General features: G+C 34.3%; 1 protein-coding gene across 11 annotated transcripts in view; it reads right to left on the reverse strand.

Annotated features, from left to right (window-relative positions):
* The window catches only part of RICTOR (RPTOR independent companion of MTOR complex 2), a 127,637-nt gene that overhangs the window by 16,253 nt on the left and 93,232 nt on the right, over window positions 1-18,152 (reverse strand). For 7 of the 11 annotated variants that reach the window (XM_029218069.1, XM_029218067.1, XM_029218066.1 and 4 more), the window contains 13 exons: window positions 17,270-17,405; window positions 16,673-16,872; window positions 16,251-16,377; window positions 15,691-15,855; window positions 15,442-15,518; window positions 14,908-14,986; window positions 8,916-9,025; window positions 8,369-8,456; window positions 7,090-7,182; window positions 6,620-6,726; window positions 5,930-6,159; window positions 3,488-4,496; window positions 3,130-3,201 (listed from right to left, as the gene is read on the reverse strand). In XM_029218069.1, the coding sequence (XP_029073902.1) occupies window positions 3,130-3,201; window positions 3,488-4,496; window positions 5,930-6,159; window positions 6,620-6,726; window positions 7,090-7,182; window positions 8,369-8,456; window positions 8,916-9,025; window positions 14,908-14,986; window positions 15,442-15,518; window positions 15,691-15,855; window positions 16,251-16,377; window positions 16,673-16,872; window positions 17,270-17,405 (2,493 nt within the window). The remainder of the gene's footprint in view (window positions 1-3,129; window positions 3,202-3,487; window positions 4,497-5,929; window positions 6,160-6,619; window positions 6,727-7,089; window positions 7,183-8,368; window positions 8,457-8,915; window positions 9,026-14,907; window positions 14,987-15,441; window positions 15,519-15,690; window positions 15,856-16,250; window positions 16,378-16,672; window positions 16,873-17,269; window positions 17,406-18,152) is intronic. The other 4 variants (XM_029218070.1, XM_029218065.1, XM_029218071.1 and 1 more) reach the window with 2 other exon arrangements.

The raw sequence follows: 18,152 nt of genomic DNA on the forward strand, positions 1-18,152 counted from the left end.
TAACTTCACAACCATTTGAGACTGCTAGATTTGCTATCATACAAGTAAGGGCACGTCTACTAATTCTATTTAAGATTATTTTTATTAAAATAAGGATAATCACTTATTCTTTGTGTGGTAATTACTTTATCAACATAAGATTTTGTAACACAGAAGACAGACACAAAACAGTAAAAATGGGACTCCCCTGGTGATGCAGTGGTTAAGCATCCACCTGCCAATGCAGTGGACACGGGTTTGACCCCTGGTCGGGGAATGCCACAAAGCAACTAAGCCCGTGCGCCACAACTACTGAGCCTGAGCTCTAGAGCCTGCATGCCACAACGACTGAAGCCCGTGCACCCTAGAGCCCGTGCTCCGCAACAAAAGAAGCCACCACAATGAGAAGCCTGTGCACTGCAACAAAGGGTAGCCCTCGCTCGCCACAACTAGAGAAAAGCCCGTGCGCAGCAACGAAGACCCAACACAGCCAAGAATTAAAATAAAGTACACATCTAAAAAAAAACAGTAAAAATGGTATCATATATAAATATTACAAGAGACAGTTTTATATGAAGCACTGATATTTCCTCAATGCATTCCTTACCAGTGATTCCATAACATGGAATAATGACATTTCCATAAGATACACCTTTCTTATACAGATTTTTATTCATGCAACAGACATGCTAAGATATTTATCATACGCCTGCTTTGTATATACAAGGCAGTACACAAGGTTCCACACTATATGTATACTGCTATTTGAAAACTCAAGTCATTTAAAATGTAATAACATACCCTGATATTAAAATGAAGAATTATTTTGAAAAGAACACAAAATAATGTTTTATAAATAGTAGCTATTAAAATTATCATAGCAAAACCCACTGATTTCTACGAATTTCCACCTAAAAACCACTCATAATTGAAATTTACAAATTTTATAAAATAGGTCAGTAGTTTTTAAATTGTACTCTGTTATACCTCTGTGATTCCACAGAACTCTTCAAAGACTACTGGAGTGAAGGGGAAGAAATTACTGGAATACTCACCTCCACAATACCTATTTCAACCAGAATAGCTCTGTTTTTACATATTCTACGTTTTGGGTTTCCATAGCAATGTTTTTGTGAAGAAAGGTTTCTCTACTTAAAAAGCGACATTTAAAAAAAGCTTAAAACCACTTGATCTAGTCCAATCTCCACTAGATTAGGCAATTGAGGCCTACATACTGCAAAATTCATGAACTTTACCATACAGATTTACCACGGTAAACAATTGAGAGGTTTGCCTGGGTTTGTTCTGCATTGATGAGGCTTGCAAAACTTTTGAATTCCAAGCAGATGAGACATTATAGCATAATTTATGGAACTTTTTCCAAGTTCATTCATTCAGTGCCAGGATTATAACTCAAGATTAAGGATTCCTACTTCAGTGTTTTTTCTGCTATGCCCCAAGGAAATACTCAGTAAGATATGGTTTTTAAGAATGCTGGATTCATGCTAACCATTATACCATAGGTATCAGTATGACTACTCTTCTAATTTTATAAGAAAAAAAAAAATCTTCTCAGCCTAGATTCCAAACTATTATTTTACAGTAAATGTGTAGTTATCGTCCATCATTTTCATTTTCTCTGAACTAACCAAAGGAAACAAGTGGGAATAGGAAGACTAATGTCTACACAATTTTTTCCTCCATGGAACCCAGTACACAGTTAAGTACTAAACACAGTTTGAAGAATAAGTGACAGATTTGACCAACATGAGACTTTTGTTAAGCCTCATGCCTCTGTACAGCTGTTTCTGTTTCTCTTGACTGCTTTTTCTTTTTTTTTCCCCTCCCAAGAAATTAAAAACATCTATTAATCCTTTATAGTGCTGATAACTCGGCATTTTATTCCAGGAGTAAGATTTCCAAATATCCTTCTCTTGATCTAACAGAGAATACAGGAAATAAGATCCTAAGAACCCAGAATGATTAGGAAATAGTGATTTGGAATAGTTGTTTCTGGTTTATTCTAATGAATATTTAAGCAATGAAACTTTTTATCTGTGCTTTAATCAGTTTAGATAGAAATGCCTGCTTCAGTGAGAAAGAATAACCCTAACTGGGTGCTTCAGAGTTAACAGCACTTTGGTTATTGTACTGAGCTCTAAGGTGGTGGTACCCTTACTGCTTATTTTGGTGTGCTACATTACTGCCCCTGGCTGAATGCTACTAGCTGCTGTAGTCTCTGAGTTTCCAAATACTTCGTTGTAGTATAAAAGTTTCCTCCTTTGCCACCAATTTTATCAGCTCTCCTTTCCTGTCACAGTGTTCCTACCAGTAGAAGCTTATAACTGTTGCTTCCATAGGCCTGAAAATCTGATATACAAACTTGTTAGAATAAACATCAACAAACTATGAATGTGGGTCAGAGGTACTTCCTTTGAATAAAATCTGTGAAGTTCACTGCATAGGTTTATACTAGTGAGCTGTTGGGAGGGACGAGGCTGTCAGGTAGATAAGACATTACTGCATAATTTATGAAATTCTACCAAAGGGAATATAATTTATTATTTGCTACAAGGGATCTCTTCTACTAAATGTGTTAACATTCCTGAAACAAAATTGCTTAAAAACTTAAGAATTTGGTTATATAAGAGCCAAATGGATTACATGAAAGAAATAACTATCAATAATAATAGTGATGATGATGATGATGATAACAGCTAACTTTTATTGAGTGCTTAGTATGTGCTAGGCACTAGTCTCAGTACTTGACAAATACTAATCCATTTAATAAATGAAAATGAACAATCTAAAACTAAAGAAAGTTTTTAGAGGTATTTGGTCCAACAAAAAAGGAAGGTATAGAAATTTTTGCAACAATAAAATTTAACACTGCATATCTTTTATAGGTAAAATCTACTACTTTGACCAGCTTGATATAATCTTTAGATATGGCATAGAAATCTCCCAAATGCTCCTGAGCACAGGCAAACTGCTATTGCTGAATTCTGAGGGCCAAGTAATTCATTTAATGTTCACTTGGTTCCTACTTAATAATCACAGCTACTTAAACTGAAAAGAATTATACTGAAATTTTCAGTTATCTTAAAAAAAAAAAAAAAAGTCAACTTTTGGAGCCTTAAATTGACCTACCTGAAAAGGTTGTTTGTTATTGTAGGTCTTAAGCTCCTGATTCCCCCGACATGCTTCTTTTTAAAATCGATCCTTGCAGAAGCGAGAAATAAATAAAAAAAAGCTTGTGACTTATGTGTCATTGTAAAGCATATATGTTTATTTTCAGGACCTAAAGGAGTTTCTTTTCCCCCCTCGCAGCTGCAAGAATCCATTTCAAATCATATCGGGTAACTAGGAGCTTATAGCCTACTATAGTAAACAATTATAATAGGTCAGTTCTGAGGTTTACGTAGATGTAAAACCTGGCTAATGCTTTACATTTAAGTCTGTTAAAATGCAAACATTATTGTTCATTTTAAAATGTATATTTGCTCACCTGCTTGGTGTTAACCTGGACTCAAAGCTGTTGGCTTTCATGGTGATGGTATCAGTAAACAGCACATCTTTTGCTGGAGACGCCAAAGCTTCAGAATGAGATAAGGATGGATGCATTCTTTGCTGCTGTAATCTTTTCAGTGTAGCGTAGCCAAAGGCATCTCTAGAACTTGTGTAACTAAAGTTACAGTCTGCTAGACTTTTAATTGTAGCAATAGAGGGTGCTTTAAGGGACTGTGCTCTTCTAGGAAGTGTATGAGAAGAACCTGGAGGCACCAGGGACACTGAGTTTGATTTAGAGAGAGAGAGATGGTTAGACTGTGGCGTCAAATAGTGGCTTGTCTTAACAGTTTTAGTACTTACCACAGTACTCATACTTCCACAGTCAGTGTCCACAGTCGTAGCATCTACACCTACTGTCTCTCGTGAAGGACTTGAGCTCATCGAACTTATGCCACTTGTTGTAGTGTCTGTATTAAAACTTTGGCTACGTATCTTCATATGTGAGCTCGCTGAACTTTCTACAACTAATCTCTCTCGGCTTGTGTTTTCTCTGTGATTCTCTGTACCAAGACTCTTGGTGAATTTTAAGTCATTCTCTCCAATACTTGGAGTACTACCAGTGTCTTCAATGTGCTTATTCCCAACAAATGAAGTTTCTAATTGTAATGTTTTCTGTACTGTGGACATGGGTGTGAAATCATCACTATGATTAAAGTCAACACTGGGCTCTGTAAGCGTTCTGATCCGCCTGTTGCTTGTCTTATTTTCAGATGACAGTTTCCCTCCTTTTGGATCACTGCTACTACGATGTTTTTTATTAGGCAAAGTAAGCGAATTTAAGATACGATTCTTCACAAGTTTACTAGAAGCAAAGAAAGGGAATGAATTTTTATCCTTCATAGGTCCAGATCGATCATAAAATGCTGGCTCTGCATCTTCATTGATATCAAGGAAAAATGTACTAGTAGAGCTGCTGCCAAACCGGTCGTCCTCCATTATGAACATACCTATGATCAAAGGATTAATAAAAGCAGATAAAAAAGGACAAATAATCATAGTAACTATTAGTGACATAATTCAGGAAATTTTTGTTTAATAGTCACCTGGGGAAAAATTTTTCAAAAATAAAGAGTTAGACTGCTGAGCCACATAAAAAGAGCTTCCTTGAGACTCAGAATTTGTCCTTGAATAAAATATAAAATTTGTCATTATGATGATCTTCTGTTATTTCCAAAGAAAAACTACAGAACTCATTATGTCACAGCTTGCATAAAGTTTCTTTTATCTCAGTGAGTTTCCAAACCCTCCAAATATTCAAGATAAAATTAAAGGCAAAAAGGAGACTTGACCCTGGATATTTACTCAGTTGGTACAGATTCCTGGTGGTTTATTCCTCAAATCACAAGAGGCAAGAAAAATCAATCTTATAAGAAATGAATGTCCAATCTTAAGCAAACTACACTTACAAAGAACAGAGTCACAACATTTTAAATTCATGTTTAAACCAATTATATTTATTTCTCACTTTGCCTTAGGAACTAAGAAACTCATCTAAATTCAGGGCCTCTAATAAAAGACTCAATCCAGGTGCCTAATGACATCTATGGGATTTTATTCTATTTTTATTTTTAATTTTCTGTTGAATAGTTATAAATTACTTCAAATATATTCTGAAAGAAGGCAAAATAAAATCTTAAACTTGCACACTGCACTGTATTTCCATATTTTGCCAATTCTAAGATGCACATTTTTCACACTTAAAATCTCTAAAATCAGCATGCATCTTGCAATAGGCAGCATTTTTTTTTTCTTAAACAGTGGTGCATATTATAATTTATGGTATCTTAGATCTGGTGAAATATGGTTTGATAAATATTGCACTATCTTCTTTAAAAAAAAAAGTGTCTAAAATTTTCTGCACCTAGTAGCATTTAGCACAGGGCTTAAAACCGCAAACCATTTTTCATTTAATTGATTTTTGATACTCCATCTTTTAACAGTTTCGCTAATTTTAAAATTTAGCTCTTCTTTCAAAGATGAGTATATGAATATAATATCTCTTAAATATATTCTAGTTCAACAACCCTATATCTGAAAAATGAACAAAAGAATTAGGTAAATGAAGAAAGTAGATGAATAAACATTTACTTATTAGAAATTGCAAAAAAGGGGAATGGGTCTTCTGGGACATGGCTTATTATTTAACTCTGTAAGTAAACTCTGTAAGCCTTTTCCAAGGCCTATTTAGAAAGCAAAGGGAGAGAACAATGTAGGCTGGTAGCTATACTCCCTGTTGTGAAAAGATATGCATTCTCCAAGACACTATTACTGCCAAATTATCTCAGAGAAAAGTAAATTAAGAATGTAAAATTCATTTAAATTTCGATATCACAAGTGTTAGTTTCGGCTAACTTTATTATGACCCTGTCACAATACTCACTTGATGGCGCAGATTCACTTTCACTATTATGTCTAGAGCTGGTTGACTCTGAGTTCAAACTCAGAGTGCTTGGAACAGATGAGAGTTCATTACAGAGTTGTTCTACATCATCTGGAACCACTGGCCACAGATGTTTGCGACTGTGCCTTACAGCATCCCAGTTGTGACATTTTAGAATATCACAGCCTTGTTTGGTTTTGGCTATGAGCCCAAGCACATATACACAGGTCCTGTAAGTAAAAGATACAGTAATGACAGTTTATAATTCCAAACTGAGATTTCTTAAAGCAACCATAAAATATTAGTTTGCTATATGTACATTTGTGCTTTCTTTAATAGCCATTAAAAATAACATGAAAACCTTCATAATAAAAATATTAATTACAAGGAAAAAATCTAAAAGAACATATTGTGATCAGGGAAAAAATATATATACATTAGCTTTTCTGAAATAAATTTGGAATATTTGCACTACTAGATTATTTGGACACACTATACTCTGTTTATCTGCAAGGTAAATGTCAATATTACAATGATAAGAATAAAATATCAATAATATTAATAAACAAGGAGTTCCTTAAGATGTTTAATCTGATGCACTGAAAAACTGCAATCATAAAATACTCTTCCCTCACACTCATCTGTGAACAAAAATATATACTTCAGAAAGATTTGAGTTAAATGACACACCCTCTGATGGAAAGAACTTCACACTGTTTTGCAAGTTTTAGTATATCTGGAATCACATTTTCTTCCTGTAGCAAATTGAGACCCCAATTTGATGAGCCAATATTTCCCTAAAAGAAAAGAAATCACATATCAAATATATTTACAAGACTAACTCCTTCAAGAGATTTGGAAGGCTACCCAAAAAACCAAAAAATTTAACCACGTCTGTAAGAGAGAAAGAACTGTGAAAAAAACCTCACATAAGGAACTTTAGGAATTAAAGTTCCATCTGTCTCAGCAAGAAAACTAACAGTTTAATCATTTATTTTCCAACATAAAATAATATTTAAATGGGCAGGAACAATCTTTGCTTTAGAATACTAATCTAAGAACACGTTCCAAATAAAATTATTTTTATTTATTTAATATTAACAGGAAAATGAGTAAAATCTAAAAATTAAGAAGATCTTACAGAAGTGTTTATTACAAACCAAGGCCCATAGAGATGCTTTCAGTTTTTTAATTTCTTCCCATTTATCCAAATCTGGTGTGCGGACACTGTGACAGAGTTCTGTAATAATATTCTGGAGAGAGGAAAAAAATACCATATGATTAACAGTATGTCTTTAACATATTTTCTTATTGTATCTTAAAACCAATTTAAGGTTTGTATTTAGTAATTTCTGCATATTTAAAATCCTAAAATAATTTTATGTCGAATTTCTTAAGAAGCAGCATTAGGACATGGGCTCTGAATTCATATACTAGAGTTAGAACTTATTAGCTAAGTGGCCTTGAGCAAGTTACTTAATCTCCCCATGTCTTGATTTCCTAAACTCTGTTTCATAAAGTTTAATGATTTAATGAATTATTACATAACTGTAACAAAGTACTTGGGACTTAGTATTAGAAAAATGTTAGCCATTAACGATCATTATTTCTTTTAGATAGAAAATAACAAATTAACACCTAGACTTTATCATACTATGTAGGTAATGATATTGAGAAAATCATTTAAATTTTCAGTGAATTAAAAAAATAGTCTCAATAGTCTTCACAGACAATATAAAAATACATGAAACTGTGGAGTATATTTATGCAAAACTTTTGCTCCTGAAATGAACACTGATATGAAAAGGAACTAAACTGCTAGGTTACTATTGTTCAGAAACACACACAAATACTTCTATAACCATTCTTAAAATAAGGGTTACATTTATTGAAAACATCTAGTAGCAAGACATATTCCCAGCCAAAATCTGGCGTGCATACTATACTCAAAGAACAACTGCTTGTCTAAGCCTTACATTACGTGAAATATATGAAAACAGTGAGGCACTAACAAACAGCAACTGATACTTTCAGTTTTTGCTCACCAAAGGCAACTGAATATGTTTCAGGTTCAGTTTAACTTCCCAACAAGAGGAATGAAGAAACTCAGTTTTTCAGTATGTTTTTATTAAGGAGATGAACTTCCCCAATGAACTAGAAAGGAAAGAACTCAGACCTTCACTGGATTACTTACTCTACATAACAAATTAGCTATGCAAATAGTCATATGCAAGTCAGGGAAATGCATGCAAGCCAGTAATATCTCTAAGCACTGCAAACAAAGAATGCTAAGTCAATTACAAGATGGATGGCTTTAAAAGCAACTATGCCACTGACTTTCTGAAGGCTTTTGAGAAGTTTTTGAAAAGATAATACTTTAGCAATACTAAGTTTTTTCTACTACTGTAGCTATTTAAAATAAGCAAATTATGTTTTTACCTGTACTTCCAACAAATGACAGCCTGTTTTGTGGTGTACCAGTTGTCCATAAAGGTGTACAGGTAGGTAGACATGAGGACGCTGTAATCTGGTATAATAAAAATGATTGATATACCTATTGGTTCATTTTAAATAAGCTAATTTTAAAAAATGACTTATAATAAAGTACTAGATAAACAGAATTAGACATAATCACTCAGCATAAATAAAAATACGGAGGTGGAAAGGCATGAGAATTCCTCTAGAAAAATAATAGTTTAGCTGGTCTCTGAGTAATGCTAAGAGAACTAAGACAAGAAATACACACTAGGGTAAGGACATGGAGGGATCTGAACACTATGCTATATTAGTCAGGGTATTCAAGTTATGAATGCCACTGAATTTTTGAACATTCAATGCTGTGCTTTAAAAAGACTTTTCCTATGTCAGTGTAAGAAACAAAATAACAACTCAGAAAACTTTAAAAAGTAATGATTTACAATAATTTGGTTTTAAATTTTATGTTTGAGGACTAGCAATAAATTATTCCATTAACTGGACTATATACCTTTGGTTACTCCGACGAACATAGTTGTCACCATCAATTGGCTTTCGGTAAGTAGTAAGTGCTTCATTAAGTTGTTCTTCAATCAAGTCAACATATTTTGAATTATATTCCTAGAAGATAATATTGTTTTAATTATATATATCATAACAACATTCACTAAATTTCTAATATGTTAGGTACCTAACAAATCTTTGGAAGCATAAATATGAGAAAAATGAACATCTGTTCAGGAAATTTAAGAAATTTTTGAAAAGAGTAGATAGAACAAGGTATTATGAATGCAAATGTTCTATCACATCCATACCTATAAGCTTTCTGCTTATACGCTTTTCCTCATTTTCAATTAATATTTTAGGGTCCATACAAGTAAGCTAAAAATTTTTTTGTCATATTTGAATTCCTGTCCCCATTAAAAAAAAAAAGAACAGCTTTTTATTTATTTGTTTATTTATTTTTGGCTGTGTTGGGTTTTCGTTGCTGTGCACAGGCTTTCTCTAGTTGTGGCGAGTGGGGACTACTCTTCGTTGCAGTGCGCGGGCTTCTCATTGCCGTGGCTTCTCTTGTTGCAGAACAAGGGCTCTAGGTGTGAGGGCTTCCGTAGTTGTGGCATGCGGCCTCGGTAGGTGTGACATGCAGCCTCAGTAGTTGTGGCTCACAGGCTCTAAAGCACAGGCTCAGCAGTTGTGGTGCACGGGCTTAGCTGCTCCGCGGCATGTGGAATATTCCCGAACCAGGGCTCAAACCCGTGTCCCCTGCATTGGCAGGCAGATTCTTAACCACTGTGCCACCAGGGAAGTCCCAAAACTAGCTTCTTAATATTAAACCCTGAAGATATTCACTAGAAATTTTAAAAGGAAATTAACTGAGTTCTACCATTTTAGCACCGTTTGGTAAGAAACAATCTCTCTCCCTTTAAATCAGGTCAAATGTAAAAAATATTTCCAACTAAAACTTGGAAATTTTCTAGTTAAATTCTTTAAACCGAGACAGTCAATCACACCACCATCTTTATTGCAAAGATCTCCACTTTAAACTGTTTAGAAGGAATTGGTAGAAACTCTGAAAAGCAATTTGGCAGTATTTATCAAAACTTTACATTCACATACTTTTTGACTCAACAATTATACTTTAGAAATTTGTTCAAAAGATATACCTGCACAAGTATGCAAAGATATACATGCAAGAATATCCAGCAAACACTGTTTACAAAACTAAAAAAGTTGGAAACAGTCTAAATGCCCATAATACAGGTGTGATTATAAAAATTAGGGTACATTGCTATAATTTACTATGCAGCCATTAAAGAGAATTAGACAGCTCTAAATGCACAGCTCTGAAAAGATCTCTTAGATACACTGCTAAACAAAAAAATTAAATACAATTTTATTTACAGCTGTGAATGGATTCATTTGTATTTTTATATGAAGAATATATACTTATAGATGTATAAAACATCTTTCAGAGCATACAAAATATTAACAGACATTATCTTCAGAAAAGATAGAAAAAGGGGGCAAGGAGACATTTTTCATTTTAAACCATTTTAGACTACTTAAATTTGGTGGGTTACCTTAACTCCCTACTTAGAGACTCTAAAAACTTACTTTTCCTGCTTTTCTTTTAGGTTCTTTACTTTGCAAAAGTAATACAAGATTTTAATTATATTATCAGCATACCAAATTTCTACTACTGCTACTACAACCACTATATTACTCTATATACTATACTACCATAATCTCCCTATACATGAACATCTCAGTACAAAAATTCTAATTAAGGAAGGTATTTTGAGCTTTATGCAGGAATAGTTACATTCACATGGTATTGCTTGGTTAGCCTTTTGACCAGTGGCATCCATGTGGAGAACACTAGCAAAGTTGAGGGGTATGGTTTATAGCTATGAAATGCACTGAGTTTCTGATGTGGATCATCTTGAGGATTCTGCCCAAAAAGGACCTACTGGAGGAGCAAGAAGACCCCAAATGAGGGTGAACCTCTAGCTACTAGGAGGTATTGTAAGTAGGCAGCCAGAGGAGCCATTGATCCAGTCAAGGGAACTGCAAATGAGAGATCCCCAGAATGAGGTCTTCGAGGAATTCATGAACATAACCCTCGAGTAAAAGAATCAACATCTGAAATCTGCCCCGCTCAAAGCTAACAACCCCAGATAACAGTTGCATCAGTTGGGTAAAACTGTCCATGACCCTGTACCCCCTCCTCCTCCTGCTCTAAAGCTGGAGAGGCTCCAAATTTGCACCTGGTAAATGGGGAGGAGATAAATAACAGAGTGATGAAACGAACCATATCCTCCCTCCATTGCAGGTTTCTAAGTCTATAGCAAGCCTGGGCTAGGGATGAAAGTTTTAAATTGAATGAGTGATTTTTCAATATTATTCAGGCCTGGATGCTTTATTACCTAGAAAAAGCGACAGTCTCAACTTCATCTTGGCATGCTGCAAGCTACTGGGAGGAAATCAAATATAGTGGAAAGAGCATGGGCTTTGGAATCAAAAAGTGCCCCTGCTCTGTTATTTTCAAGCTCTGTGACCTAGGATAAATTAGTTTACTCATCTTAGCTTCCACATTTTCATTCACAACATAGAAATAATACAAAAACATTTCACAGGGTTGCTGTGAGGATTAAGTGAGGTAATACTTGAAAGGCACTAAGTTTAACTGTAGGCAATCACTAAGTTAGTTCCCCTCCCTTTCTCCCTTTCTCTAATTTGAGAGAGTAGACTATACTGTCTTTATTTTTACATCTCGCATTTACTGCCTAACTAACTGCAATTCAGCATCTGTTTATAACTTGTTACTGAAATTGCTCTAGCAAAATTCACCAATGACTGGTCACCTTCAACAGGCTTTTTTTCTAGTGTTCACCTTACCTGACCTCTCTCAAGAATATATACCACTGGCCTCTCCTTCCTGAAGCATCCTTTAGTGAAGCCATGCTGATAATTTTTTCCTCAATGTCCCTGTCCTTTTATTCTCCTCATGAAGGCAGAGTGTTCGGGCTTCCCTGGTGGCACAGTGGTTAAGAATCCACCTGACACGAGTTTGAGCCCCGGTCTGGGACGATCCCACATGCCGCAGAGCAGCTAAGCCTGTGCGCCACAACTACTGAGCCTGTGCTCTAGAGCCCGTGAGCCACAACTACTGAGCCCGTGTGCCACAACTACTGAAGCCCACACACCTAAAGCCCATGCTCCGCAACAAGAGAAGCCGCCACAATGAGAAGCCCGCGCACTGCAACAAAAAGTAGCCCCCACTCTCTGCAACTAGAGAAAAGCTGCACACAACAGTGAAGACCCAATGCAGCCAAAATTTAAAAATAAATAAAGTTATATATTAAAGAAAGCATAAAGATAAAAAAAAAAAGCAGAGTGTTCTCTAGGGAGCAATTTCCAGTTTTATTTCTTTGTTCTTTACATTTTCCTTGGTGATCTCACTCAATTCAAATTTCAACTACTATTCACTGACAACTCCCAAACTTCTATCTTCAGCTCATATCTGAGCTCCAGATGCACATTTCCAAATATTTTCTGGATACTCTCACTTGCCATACAACAGGCAATACCAGTTCAACTTATTCAAAATTCATTATCCTCATTGCTGCAAACCACCTTTTGTAATCACAGTCTTTTAATGGTAAGCCATTATGTATTCAGTCATTCAAATCAGAAACCTTAAGGGTCAAGTGGGACCCCTCATTCACTACATCCAATCAGTTCACAAATCCTGTCCATCTTATTTCAAAAATGTGCAGAAAATGTGTTCCTGACTATGGAACCTAACCACCACTGAAGTCCATGCTCTTATCAATTTTGCTTCTAAACTGGTCTCAGTATTCCTAGATTTCTTTACCTTGATGACCATACTTCTGCTACTACACTGTGATCTTTTTCTAAAGTATAGTTCTGACTATGAATATTCTTTACACTTGTAAAGATTCCCCCTACTTCCTACAAAATTGAAATCCCTTAGTACGACATAATGTGGCTTATAAAAGCCTAGTTCTAATTCTAATTCAATCTAGTTCTAATTCACCATTCCATCCTCATCTTGCCACACCCCACTTATCCTAGCCCCAACCGCACTGGAATATGGCTTTCCTCACAAGTCTGTGAAGTTTCAATAACCTATACAGATTTATTGTTCTGCCCCCTCATCCTTGAACATCCTTCTTCCAATTTGACTATTTACTCCTCAAGACCACTTCAAATATCACATCCTCTCCTCAGCCTAACATTTTTTTTTGCTAATCCCTAAGGCAGAATCATTAACCCTTCTTCTGTTTCCTTATACACGACACATGATTTTGTTATATCAGTTAATATTTTGTACCTACTATCTGAAAGTGCTGTACCAGATTTGCTAAGCAATTTCCTAATATAATTTGTATAATAAAGTGGCCAATCTTATTACGGTAACTAGTTTAAACATCTTCTATTTAGAAAATAAAACTATCATATCTCTTTTTTTTTTTTTTTTTGGCTGCACTGAGCTTCACTGCTGCACATGGGCCTTCTCTAGTTGTGGCCAGCGGGGGTTACTCTTCATTGCAGTGTGCGGGGCTTCTCATTACGGTGAGAAGGATAGACTCTAGGCATGCAGGCTTCAGTAGTTGCAGCACGCGGGCCCCAGAGTGCACAAGCTTCAGTAGTTGCGGCGTGCGGGCTCAGTAGTTGTGGCGCACGGGCTTAGTTGCCCCACAGCATGTGGGTTCTTCACGGACCAGGGATCGAACCCATGTCCCCTGCATTGGCAGATGGATTCTTAACCACTGGACCACCAGGGAAGTTCAAAACTATCACATCTTTATTTTAGTTTTCTAATTCACCAATTACTGAAAGACTTCAGGCCTGAAGTTGTACACTTTATAGTTATAGTATTTTCTTCCCTTTTTTTCTTCCAGTTTTATTGAGATGTAATTGACATACAGCACGGTATAAGTCTAAGGAGTAAAGCATAATGATGTGACTTACACACATCGTGAAAGGATCATCAAAATAAGTTTAGTGAACATCCATCATCTCATACAGATACAAAATTAAAGAAATAAAAAAAAAATTTTCCCTTGTGATAAGAACTCCTAGGATTTACTCTCTCGACAACTTTCATATGTAACATACAGCTGTGTTAATTATATTTATTATGTACATTATATCCCTAGCACTTATTTATAACTGGAAGTTTGTATCATTTGACTGCCTTCATCCAATTCCCTCTCTCCCCACACCCCACCTCTGGTAACTATAACTATAGCTATAGTATTTTTTAAAAATGAGAATATCTTATGAAACATGGTTCAATATAGACAATATAAATAATGATCTGAAATAATGGAAAATCTGAAAATCATTTACATTAGGATTGATTAATCCATGAGTTTCTAAGATGCTTTGACAATTTACAATGCGTCAAATGAAACTGAAGTCACAGTGATGACCACCTAAAGAAAAGCTAGGAAGTTAACTAATACCTTCAAACTACTCCCTTCTTCCTAGATTTCCCTATTATATACAACAGCAAGAAGTTTGCTCTCAGATTTATGAAAAGTACACCTTAAAATGAAGTTTAATTAGATGATTATATCTGCTTGGTAGAACTGTTTCTTAATCTTCATTTAGGAAAATTGTTTTAGTTTCAGCTTAAAAGGGGTGTGAAAGGAACCCAAGAATAAAAGAAATGATGGTAAGTAGGGTTGACAAATGATACCAATAGATTATATCAATTAAATTGAAAGAAAAATTTCAACAGAATTTACACAAAATCAATAGTTCTCTCTAAAATAACTATAGTTTAAAAAGTGGACAAATATAAATACAAATAATTATACAGAATTTTAAGACTTGACTTCACATGAATGTTTAAATATTTAACTTTTTTAGTTTCAAAATACTGACAATATTTTAAAAATCCTCTAAATCCACAATCTATTTCCCAAGATAAAAAGATACAAATTGAAACTTATTCAATAGCAAGTTACCTTGTGCCACTTTTCCAACTGTTTTGCTACATAACCCCTTTCATTCAAATAGGAAAACCCTTTTGGAATGGAGAGAAATCTGTAAATTAAAACAGGCAATAGTTTAACATTAAGTCTCACAAAAAATGTTTAAGGAGCTAAAACATCTCAAACAAAATATGTTTAAGGAGGTAAAAGACTTTAAGAACAGCTCCTTCCTAAAACTAAAAGGTCAATTTTTATTCACTGTAATTTCAAATACAAATAAATTTTCATAATCTTTGCAAAAACACATGAATCCAACCACAGTAAAGAAAATGTCATGAAAAGAATGAGGACACATGGAAATGTAAAAGAAACATTAAGAAAAACAATGAAAAGACAGAGTTTCAGTATTAAAGGATGTCCAATATTCTAAAATAGGCCTCTTTCAGAAGTTAACAGCTAAACTCTTTAGAGTGCTTCCTTTACAGATTTGAATCCAGCTTTAATACACACTGCCAGAGAGAACACAACAGAAAACATAACTATAAGAAAAATTTTCTTCAAATTTACCTCAGGAGGAGAAGCAAACCCTTGTCCCCAAGGTGAGATAAAGCTGGCTTCATCTGAATAAGAGCATGGAGATTGGCCTAAAAGAAATAATTATTAGGCAAATTAATAACTGCATGAAGGTAGTAAATTCTCTATTTCTAAAACCACTATATTATATACATTATAATTTCACATAATTTTCTATCAAATTTGAATGTTTTAATAAAAATTCATGTCTAAGGGTTTTATTATAAAATAATGAAACTTTACCTTGTCTTCACATGCTTCATCGAGAATATCAAGAGCTTCAGAAGAAATCGTTTTGTTTTTATCATGCAGCTGGGTCACTAGTAATTCAATTCCCCAATTATTGAAGAATTCAACATTAGCTCTCAATAATACTCTTAAATGTTTTGTTGCATACAGCCTGCAGGCCTATACAGATAAATAAGAACATTAAAAAAAAAAAAAGAAAGAAAAAAACCACCACCCAAACTTCACTATGGACAGTCTATTCGACTTTGTTTTGGGACAGTTCTGCTACTTGAAAAGGGCAGAAAGACTGGAATTGATGGTCTAGCCCTTAATATGAATATTTTTTTACTCCAAGTAAAGTAAAATACTTCTGTTTCGATCTAGCTGCTTCTTTCCCTTTATATAAAAATATGTGTACTGTATCGAGTTCTTTGGAGGAACTAAAATTTTAAAGTAAACTAAAATTCCATCCCATAGTCTTAGAATTTATAATTAGTTTTATTAGGCCAAAATTTATAAAATACTGAATTAACTGGTTATGAAATATATAGTTTTATTGCCTATGTTATACTCACATCAGTGGCTGCTGTTAAGATTTTGGAAAGTATGACCCTAGCCAATCCATCTCTGCTATAGTCCAAGCTCGAAACAGTCAGTTTCAGCAAGTGATCTTGGTTTTTCAAGGAGCAAAGGTTAAGTAAACTAAAATAAGGATTGAAAATAATGAAGGTTACTAGAAATTACTGTATTGATTCATTAATTCAACAAATATTTTTAAATTCCTAATAAACAAGCATTTCTAAAAGAAAGCACTTAATAAATATCACATTTTTAAAAAAAGCATCGGAGTAGAGCATCAAGACAGCTCTAATTAAATATTTTTTGTATTTTAATAAAAACTTACCAAACACAGGTACACAGACTAAAAAGCATGCCCTTTCTGATCACATTAAAAATAGTTTAGGTATATACTGAAACAGAATTTAGGAATGCTCACCATTGAAACACACTGCATTTTTCCAGCATTTTGACTCCATGAGGGTGGCAAGAAAGTGTTCCAATAAATAAAAAGTAGTGTTGACTAAGAGTAGTCAATAAACCATTATTTTGAAGACTTCTTTCAGGTTTCATGCCAGATGAGGCATTGAGCCACTGAACAATATCCTTTACTAGATCTTCTAAGTATCCTTGCCCATCCTGAAAGCAAATACATTATGACATTGCTAGAAAAGGACTTAGTGCCTACAATTAGAAAAATCAACTCTAATAAAGTCCAAAAAATTTACTGATAATGATGAAGTTACTAATAACAGATATCAATCACTGAGTATCTGTTGTTTTTAATCCCATTCAACACAGTGCTACATGAGATGGTATTATTTTCCATCTTACAAGGAGAAAACCAGGTCTTCTAGAAGGCAAATTAATTGTCCAAAGTCACATAAATAGCTAGTGACTAAGTCAAGATAAAAATCTAGGTTTGGTCTCATTCTCGATGTTTCTAAATATAGCTTATGCCTCTTCAGAAATAAAAGGAAGGGGGCAAATTCAGTGAAAAACGTTTACTCTGGAAAATATACAAAGTGCTTATTACCTCTTCAGACTCAAGAAGAAATTCTGTAAACTGGCAACCCACAACTGTGAGCTGCTTGGACTTGGCAAAATCCAGATCCAGATTGGCATATAATTTACTGCTGGGTTTGTAAAAATAAAGTAGTCTTCGTACAAACCTAAGATCAAAATAAAAAATCAGCAACAAAGTAATAAACCAAATAATTCTTTTAGAATCTTAACCACAACTTATGATATAATAAGGTTTTGAATATGTTTTGGGTTTAAACCATTGAGCTAAATGGCAAGAAATTTAATAAACACATTTGGTACATTCCACACACAAACCAACCATAAAAAACAACAAAAAATCCCCTTCATTATAAAAAAATCTTTGTGAAATAAGAATTTTATGGTGAGATGCCTGACAGAAATAGTGGAGAAGAAAGATGCTAGCAGGAAAAATGCAGATATAACATAGCTAGAAGATACAGTTGGAGAAATATGAGGAAGCCACCTGGATATAAATTTTCATTCTTTTTTTTTTTTTCTTTTGAAATGCACACATTTTATTTTACTATCAGGTCTTTTTTTCTTTTCAACTCTCTTTTAATCCAGAATATATAAATTCTTTTCTACTGTACTTTATCAAGAACTTTGTCCCATGGCTCTATAAAATAATCTTATACTAGATAACTGTAAGCAAATGTTACCACACTATGATTTTATCAGTTTTTCACAATTAGTCAACCATAAAAGTTCCAGGTAAAATTTAAGCAACTGAATTTATAAAGCAATGGATATTTCAATGTTATAATTTTCAACATTATGTTCTAAGCTTCCATGGAATTTAGTTCAATTTAATTTCGAGCACTACAATCCAATCTAATAAAGGTGCCAGATCCAGGAGTTGGAGAAACAAAGTT

Source organism: Monodon monoceros, unplaced genomic scaffold, assembly GCF_005190385.1.
Source record: "Monodon monoceros isolate NGI ecotype Baffin Bay Population unplaced genomic scaffold, NGI_Narwhal_1 Super_Scaffold_12, whole genome shotgun sequence".
Classification (NCBI taxonomy): domain Eukaryota; kingdom Metazoa; phylum Chordata; class Mammalia; order Artiodactyla; family Monodontidae; genus Monodon; species Monodon monoceros.